Source organism: Miscanthus floridulus, chromosome 3 (genome assembly GCF_019320115.1).
Source record: "Miscanthus floridulus cultivar M001 chromosome 3, ASM1932011v1, whole genome shotgun sequence".
In the NCBI taxonomy this organism is placed as follows: Eukaryota; Viridiplantae; Streptophyta; class Magnoliopsida; order Poales; family Poaceae; genus Miscanthus; species Miscanthus floridulus.
In genome coordinates, this window is record NC_089582.1 from 46,536,115 (window position 1) to 46,544,457 (window position 8,343).

Sequence of the window (8,343 nt, forward strand, 5' to 3'; positions counted from 1 at the left end):
AGCCTAAATAAACAGGGCGTTTGCATCGGCACGTACACGACGGTGGCCCACCCACACCATGTTTACCAACATTGTTGTTGTGGATTCCTATTCTACTGGCCAGAGGCCGGTGGCCGGTATCAGCGGAGAGTTTCATCCTCTAGTTTTCAACATTCAATATATTCGAAACAGTATAGATGAGTTTCCCTATAAAACTCATTTCATCCCATGAAACTTTTATCACCCCCTCTCTTCATTTATTCCATGCCACGTTAGCTCAATTAATGCCATGAAACTTCCATTGAGACTGACCAGAGCACAGTGGAGATCGATGGAACACCGGATTCTCCGCGAGGAGGAATTTGGGATCTATACATCAATCTCCCCGGAATCCAAGGCAACGGTGCCCGTTTCAAGCGTAGCAAGAATTACTACCCACCAAACTGTGCCACAATTCCTCTTGCATTACAAACAGTCTCTAATTAATTATTACCCACAAAAGAGACACCGAAAATTTAGCACTATTAGTCATATTCTTCCTGCGACCTGCATGCATGAACACCTGTGGTGACTCCTCTGAGGTGGTGCCTTCCCAGCTCTTGCAATCCTGCGAATATCCTCCATACATGGACCAATATTTTGCGCTGCACTATGAAAAATCCAGCATCTCGCACAACAGCAAACAACGGAGATTTGATCAGAATTTTCCTCAATTAATTAAATGCATAAGAGACCAACCTGACATAGACGTAGCACAAAGCATACGCAAAATGGACAATGGGATAGTCAGTTTAGGAGACAACTCAATGAGACTCTCAGTGAAGAATAGGATCAACTCCATGAGCTATTGAATGATGTTTTCCTTTCAGAAGGGAGAGATATGGTGCTCTGGGCTCTTAAACAGTCCAAGAAATAGTCAACGAGCTCCTTATACAAATTGATGACCTCATGTGGTGTTAGAGATAGTCAGATGATGACTTTGCTGAAATGCAACATTCAACTAAACGTCAAAATTTTCATCTGGATGGCTGCCCATGACAGAATTCAATTGGGGTTTCAATTAAAGAAAAAGAATGGTCTGGTCCAGAGGAATATGCCACTTGTGATAAACTGGAAACCACTGACCATACTCTTTTTCAATGCCCCATCGCTGTCTTTCTTTGGTCCTTTTTGAGGAACACACTTGGCTAGCGAAGCTCATCAACTAATTGTGCTGATTTTCTGGTAGATTTCGTTGATGCTTGTCGAGGAAACAAACGAAAGGTAACGCTCTTTATATGTGCAGGCCTGTTGTGGACAATGTGGAAGACTAGGAACGACGTGGCATTTAACAAAAAGGTGATGTCGTCCCGTTGTGATCATCTACAAGACTTTGACGCTCATCAAGACATGGCGCCCTCTGCTGAAAGCGAAGTTGAGTCCCACAGTGGATGAGATGATAAACTTGATCTCGTCAAGCGCTCATTAAGAAATAGTTAATTTGTGTAGTGTAGATGCCAGATGGGTTTAAACTCTTTTGGGTAGTAGTGTCGTGGTTGCCGTTTTAAGCTGTTGATGATTAGTCGAGTTGGTGGTTTGAGAGAAAGTCGATGTCTGTTAGTTTTCTCTCATTATTTTCGTTTCTTACATTCCAGTTTCGGATCCTGTGTTCGTCATTAGGATTTCCTTTTATATGAAATAAGCAACATTCTAGAATTTCCTATAAGTATAGGTTTTCTTTGGAATTCAATCAATCAATTACGAAACAACAGAGCTCTTTTATTTTAACAGAAAGAAATACAAAAATGGTTAGAAAGTAAAATTATTCAATTTTTTTTGTATTTTAATAAATATTTTTTTAACTAATAACTAGATACCGAAATTCTTTGATTAACTTTTTGAATTTAAGTAACTAAACCCATTCTTAATTTTGGAATATTTTAATGAGAGAAATTTGAAAAATCCAGAATTCTAGTATTTTTTGTCCTTTTCTTATTTTGTTTTTTTGAATTGCTTTCTAATAAAGCTGCGTGAATGTCTTTGATTAAAAAAAAATTGCATAAGAGAATATATATCGGACGACTTGATGGAGCTGGCAAGTGGGAAACGCAAGGATTCCGCCGCCGGCACCTTGCGAGCTGACGCCACGATTCACCAACCCCACGCCGGGGGAGTGAGGAGTGAGTCACTCTCCTCCCGTCCGTTTCCTTTCCTTTTTCCTATATGGCCGGAGCAAGATTAGTTGGCAGACTCGGCCGCCACTCCACCTCCTTGCTCCTGCCCCGTCACGCCGCCGCACACCACCGGCTCTGCTCTCCTTCCTCCTCCTCCCAAGGTACCGTCCCCCACCTTCCTTCCCCTCTTTCTCAGACCCTGGCGCTCCCCATCCTTGTGTCCTGCAGGGGCGCCCCTGATTTTAAACCCCTTTGGATTCAGTTGCAAGAACCGGATTGCTAGTTGCCTGTTTGGGTTCGGGCTGTGTAGGTGCGCGGATGGTGGTTTTTTCTTCTTCGTTCTTTTAGTACGAATCGGTACGGGAGCCTGTTCAGTTGGCTGTTTCGTATGGTTCCTGGTTCGTGAAGAAGTACTGCTGGCTGGCTGGTTTGTGCGTGAGAGAAAAATACTGTTTCGGATCGAAATTTACGATCGTTTACGACAAGCCACAGCCAAACGATCAGGCTATCGTATTGGGTCCTGTGACGAGGAAATGCATAACTAATGAATACACATACACTGAGGTTGACTTTCACATTCCTGTTGACAGTTTATATTGCTGCCAGCAGTTTCAGATTAGTTTGTGTTGTTGTCCTAGTAACTGATGTAGAACACAGTAAGTAACCACTAAAACTATGAGACGCAGGGGAAAATGGGTGTATTAGTTGCTCAACCAATCTATGCTGGAGCCAGTAAACATAGTTCTTCCCCTCCTGTAGTAGCTCTAGATTTGTCCCTTCCATCTCCTTTCTTAATTCTTGTCTGACATGTTTTTACGTCATTCATGAGTTGAACCTTTAACCAGTATAAGGCAGAGGCCAAAATGACAATGTTAGCTAAAGAACAACTGCTCTGGATAGCATTACTGTTTACCTGGCAGAAGGTAGTCCAATATGATTACGGCTTTCTGGAATTTTGGCTGTGATATACATCAGTCCAATTGTCTTTATGGAAGGATTGTTCTGTTTCTGTTAAACACTTAAACTGATAGGATGCAATTAGTTATTTGGAAAGTCCAATTGATGGATGGATATCTTTAAATCTTGTTATCATCGTGATAATTTTCAGTCTCTTGGAGAAAAACGGTATCTGTGACTCCACGCAATATTTATTTTATTTTGACTACATAGCTCATTGTTACTGGTCAGTATTCAAAAATGGGTGATTCAAGTGAGAGGAATGGCCATGGCACTCTTACAAGGGTGCTATTCTGTGGTCCATATTGGCCTGCTTCTACTAACTACACCAAGGAGTATTTGCAGGACTATCCATTCATTCAGGTTGGTTGCAAATTTTACATGGTACTATGCAAAAGATCTGCTTATTCATGTATCTGTTGATTAAGATGCATATGAATGTGCTAGCTGACTGTCCTTTATTTTTAGTTTTATTTATATTATACTAGTAGGCTATGTTACCAAAATTTGGATTTTGAAGTTCTATTTATATACAGCTAATGATGTGTGGGAGGGTTACAATTTGGAATATGCATTACAATATTTCATTCCGGTCCTCTACTAGTTACCATTGCTGCTTCATTTATGTTTTTTTTTTTTTTGGCCCTTGTAATAATAGTTTGCCCTCTAGAGCAACCATGAGATGGTCACATGTCCTTGAAAAAAAAACAGAAAGCAGGACATACTTCGCTCTCCAGAACAACCATGAGATGGTCACATCCCCTGGAAAGAATAGGAAGCAGGACATGCTTTGTTTCCTCAATGTCAATAAGAGGAGCAATCTGATCACATAATATCACACAAATATCTGATGCTGATGTGTTTCTTAATAATGAACTTTCTTTATAAATGGAACATCATACAAATTTCCAAATTTTCTATTGTGAATATAAAATTATCTTTTTCAACGAACCAAACATTACAGTATCAATACACTAGCTCTTACAGATTTGAATTTGTGAAAGCTTAGCATTACTGAAGTTCTGTAAGCTAGGCTTAGGCTGGTCTTTGGTTCCTTGTTTACATGTTTATTAGGAATAAGGCGTGTACTACTGTACTCAGTACTCACCTTGTTGTTGTTTTCTATTTCCTCCGTTAGGACAACATGAAACAAATTCTGAATCCTCATATTGTAATATAGTAGATTGACAGCAGGTGCTTACCTCATAATCTTGAGATATGAGCATGTCTTTTTACATGAGTCGCATTTGACTGTCAATTCTTTTTGCAGGTTGATGAAGTAGGTCTTGAGCAGGTACCTGACGTTATTCACAACTACCATATATGTGTAGTAAAAAATCGGCGTATAGATTCAGATATCATTGCCAAGGCAACTCAGATGAAGATTATAATGCAGTATGGTGTTGGGTTAGAAGGTGATTCAAATTCTGATGCTATCTTGTCTACTCAATCAATCTGTCAATTTAACTAGCCCATATTATATTAACTGCATACTTTTCCACAGGCGTCGATGTAAATGCTGCTACAGAACACAAAATCAAAGTTGCCCGAATACCTGGAAGTATGACAGGAAATGCCGTCTCTTGTGCAGAAATGGCAATCTATCTTACTCTAGGCATTCTGCGTAAGCAAGTATGTGTTGTATGTCCAGTAGGGCTGACCCTGTGGAAGTTGGAAGTGCTCTCTTTTGTTTCAGTTTTTTAAGCTTCTCTTTGATGAAAGTTAATAACATTCCAACTTGACTGTTTCCACATTAATAAACAGTTACAGTTTCTACACTTCTCAAGATATTATAATTTGTAAGTAATCTTTCTCTATGATGCAAGCAATCATGATTATTCTGCAGAACTAGGTCCTTCAGTTAAAATCCTAGTATTCTATGGAAGACTAATAAAAACATAATGGTTTAAGCTACCAGCTTTGAGTTTGAGGTCTGCGAGTTTGGATGAAAATGAATATTCCTAGTTCTACTTTTTGTCTAAAATCTGCAGCAATTATATGGTCCATCCCCATCTTATTATGTTTCAAGTTAGGCAGTTAACATGAAATCTATTACTGAGACATTGTCATGACTTAGAATGCATTTTTCAGAGGAAAAAGAGTATGTGATGCTGCAAAAACTGTTGCACATTGATGACTATTAAAACTACTCCCCTTTTTTCCTGGATTGATGATGGTTTCCAACATTTTTTCTCCATTTGAGATAAGACTTTGATCATAGGTTTTTCTAATAATGAATTAGCAAAAATATGAAATATACAATCATATGAGAAAAATGATGACAAATCTCCTAGTACCATTTTTGTTTGAAAATCATAATAAGTTTACTTTATAGTGGTGTTCAAAGTAATAAAGTTTTAATGTTTATGCCTTAGTGGCAACTATATAGGAACACAGTAGTTTTAGTTCAAGTGTGCCCACTAATTTCAGTAACCAAAATGTCTGGCATTGGACTAATCTTTGGCTCATCATGTATACTGTAGAGGATTTGTAGTCATCTCTTTTAACATATACACTACCCCCCTAGCTTTCATCATCTTGAAGCTAACTTGTTTAAGTTTCATAAACATAACTTCGGTCCTTTCATATGTGGGCTACCATGGTTGAACATTGGGCATTTAACTTGCAGAAGGTGATGGATACTGCTGTGAACCGGAAAGACCTGGGTATTCCAGTTGGAGATACATTATTTGGCAAAACAGTATGCTCGTGGTGTATACACCATTGCATCTTTGATCTACTTTCCGCGGGAAATATCTCCATTCATGTAGTTGTTCTTATCTGTGCTGTGTGTAGGTCCTTATCCTTGGATTTGGGGCCATTGGCGTTGAAGTTGCCAAGAGGCTAAGACCGTTTGGAGTAAAAATTCTTGCTACCAAAAGAAATTGGTCATTAGACACATTGCCATCTGGTATCTCCATTGTTCCATTTCCTCCACATCATGGCCTTTATAAATAGTTTCTGCTCTGCTCCACCTGCTTAAAAAACATTCCAATGCAGATGTGGATGAGCTAGTTGACAAGAAAGGTGGCCCGGAAGATATGTATGAATTTGCTGGTGAAGCTAACATTGTTATAACATGCATGACCTTAACCAACGAAACAGTTAATACCTCTCTTGGTGTACTTAGTTATAAATATTCCTTCCTGATGACCTCTACTTGACCTTGATTAGGATGTGATCATCTTTTACAGGTTGGAATAGTGGATCATAAGTTCATTTCATCAATGAAAAAGGTGCATGCTTGTTTCTGTCATACTGATCTCAATGTTATCAGATATTCAGATTTGGGGGCTCCTCATTTGCTTGACCCCATTCTTTGGTTTTAATGTTGTATTATAGCGAAGGAATGAACCATGAGTCATGCTATCAGTTGAGAATATTTTGACTAGAAAATCTTGTGTGTAGCATAATATCATTGGATAAACAGATACTGCCACAATCTGCAATGGATTAACTTGAAGTGCCTCAATTTTAAGCAGGGGTCATATCTGGTCAACATTGCCAGGGGACGCTTGCTGGACTACAAGGCTGTATTTGATCACCTGGAATCGGGCCATTTAGCTGGTTTGGGGATCGATGTTGCTTGGATGGAGCCATTTGATCCCGAGGACCCTGTTCTGAAATTCCCAAACGTCATCATAACGCCCCATGTGGCTGGTGTCACCGAATACTCCTACAGAACTATGGCAAAGGTTCGCGCTTCGTGCTTGATTGCTCCATCTAAATTATATGTCATCGCTAATCTTTTCTGCAGTACTGAGCAACTGCCAAGTACTACAGTTGGTTGGTTAGCAGATATGAATGGTGCAACCAAACTCCAATTATTAGTTAGATGGCATGTTCACACAGAGCCCTTTGGTTATATCGTGAAACTCCTCAGGCTAGGACGAAAACGCTATGCACAGGAGAAAAGAAAGAGTCATTGTTGCTATTTTGGATACTTGTGGTAACTTTTGCTCTGCCTTTTGCAGTCTGTTGGTGACACTGCCCTTCAGCTGCATTCAGGGCAGCCGTTCACGGAAGTAGAGTTTGTCAACTAAAAAAGAAAGGAAAAGTCCAGGCAGCAGCTGTTAGATGCCATTCGGCGGCTACTGAGTTCAGCTGGGAACTGCTGTTACGATCATTAGTAGAGAATAATGGGTCGGGCGACTTGTAAAGTTGTACTACCTCCGTCTAGAAAAGAACGTAATTATGAGAGGCATGCCGGTCAAACTAGCTTAAATTTGACCAAGTTTATAAAAAATAATATTAACACTAGCAAATATGCCCGTGCATTGCAACTAGAAAAAAAAAACTATTAAATATTCATGCAAAATGATAATATGAATGGTATATATCTACTTATGTTTTATGCTCTTATAATTTAGTTTGTCATGACGGTCACATCAATAACATAAGTTAATGCTGACAATAAATAACAATGTCCTATTATACCCGTATCAAATTAAAATACACCTTGGTATATTTTTTCTTTCGTTGCAAAGTGCATAATTATTTAGATATAAATATATCATAACGTACTTTAATTTTCCATACTACCTATGTGTTTCTATGACTTAATATAGACCTTTGTAGCTTTCTTTTTATCATATCAGCCTTCTTAACTTTTTTGTGGATGAGTAAAGAATTGGTCTGTCCACCAATGATTGTGACAGGAGACCTCTCGATTTTTCACATGGCAGCCTTCGTCAAGAATTACATAAATACATTTGTTTATATTTTATTAGACAATAATCTACCCAAGATTTTGATTCACGAAATAATTAGTTGTACCATTGACTAATCCATATTTTAATAAAAATAAGTTTTGTTTCTAATCAGAACTACATCACATGGTGTAAATCTTTCTTCTCAAAACTTAATTCGCAAACAAACATAATAATTGCTGAAAAGTATGACTTATGCATCGGGGCTTGTCTTGGGTAGGAATCGGACATCGAAAAGTTAATGAAGGCTTCGGGAACACCGATGACGAGGACATTGTCCTCGTACTCCTCGGTCATCTCCGCGTATTCCGGGTCTGTCTCTAGCACGTTCTCGGTCATTGCCGAACATATATATAATTGCTGAAAAGTAGGTATTATACACCGACGCTTGCCTTGGGTAGGAACCGGATATTGAAAAGTTAGTGAAGGCTTCAGGAACACCGACTATGAGGACATCCTCCTCGTACTCCTCGGCCACCTCTGCATATTCCGGGTCTGCCTCTGGCATGTTATCAGTTATTGCCGAACTTATATGCATGCAACAT

At 39.1% G+C, this 8,343-nt stretch overlaps 1 protein-coding gene across 1 annotated transcript; it reads left to right on the plus strand.

The window, feature by feature from the left end:
• The first annotated feature begins 2,157 nt into the window (after positions 1 to 2,157).
• Positions 2,158 to 7,387, plus strand: LOC136545637 (uncharacterized). The gene is made up of 10 exons (XM_066537640.1): positions 2,158 to 2,293; positions 3,321 to 3,452; positions 4,360 to 4,504; positions 4,594 to 4,721; positions 5,719 to 5,790; positions 5,886 to 6,000; positions 6,090 to 6,193; positions 6,284 to 6,325; positions 6,572 to 6,784; positions 7,064 to 7,387. The coding sequence occupies exons 2-10, from the start codon at positions 3,330 to 3,332 to the stop codon at positions 7,130 to 7,132; spliced, it is 1,011 nt and encodes a 336-aa protein (XP_066393737.1). The 5' UTR covers positions 2,158 to 2,293; positions 3,321 to 3,329; the 3' UTR covers positions 7,133 to 7,387.
• The last annotated feature ends 956 nt before the right edge of the window (positions 7,388 to 8,343 follow it).

Bases quoted from the DNA above. Each gene is read 5' to 3' on its own strand.
- LOC136545637 (XM_066537640.1), top strand. From the start codon at position 3,330: ATGGGTGATTCAAGTGAGAGGAATGGCCATGGCACTCTTACAAGGGTG. The intron at 5,791-5,885 runs GTATGCTCGTGG...TGCTGTGTGTAG, and splicing joins ATACATTATTTGGCAAAACA to GTCCTTATCCTTGGATTTGG. The intron at 6,194-6,283 runs GTTAATACCTCT...CATCTTTTACAG, and splicing joins TGACCTTAACCAACGAAACA to GTTGGAATAGTGGATCATAA.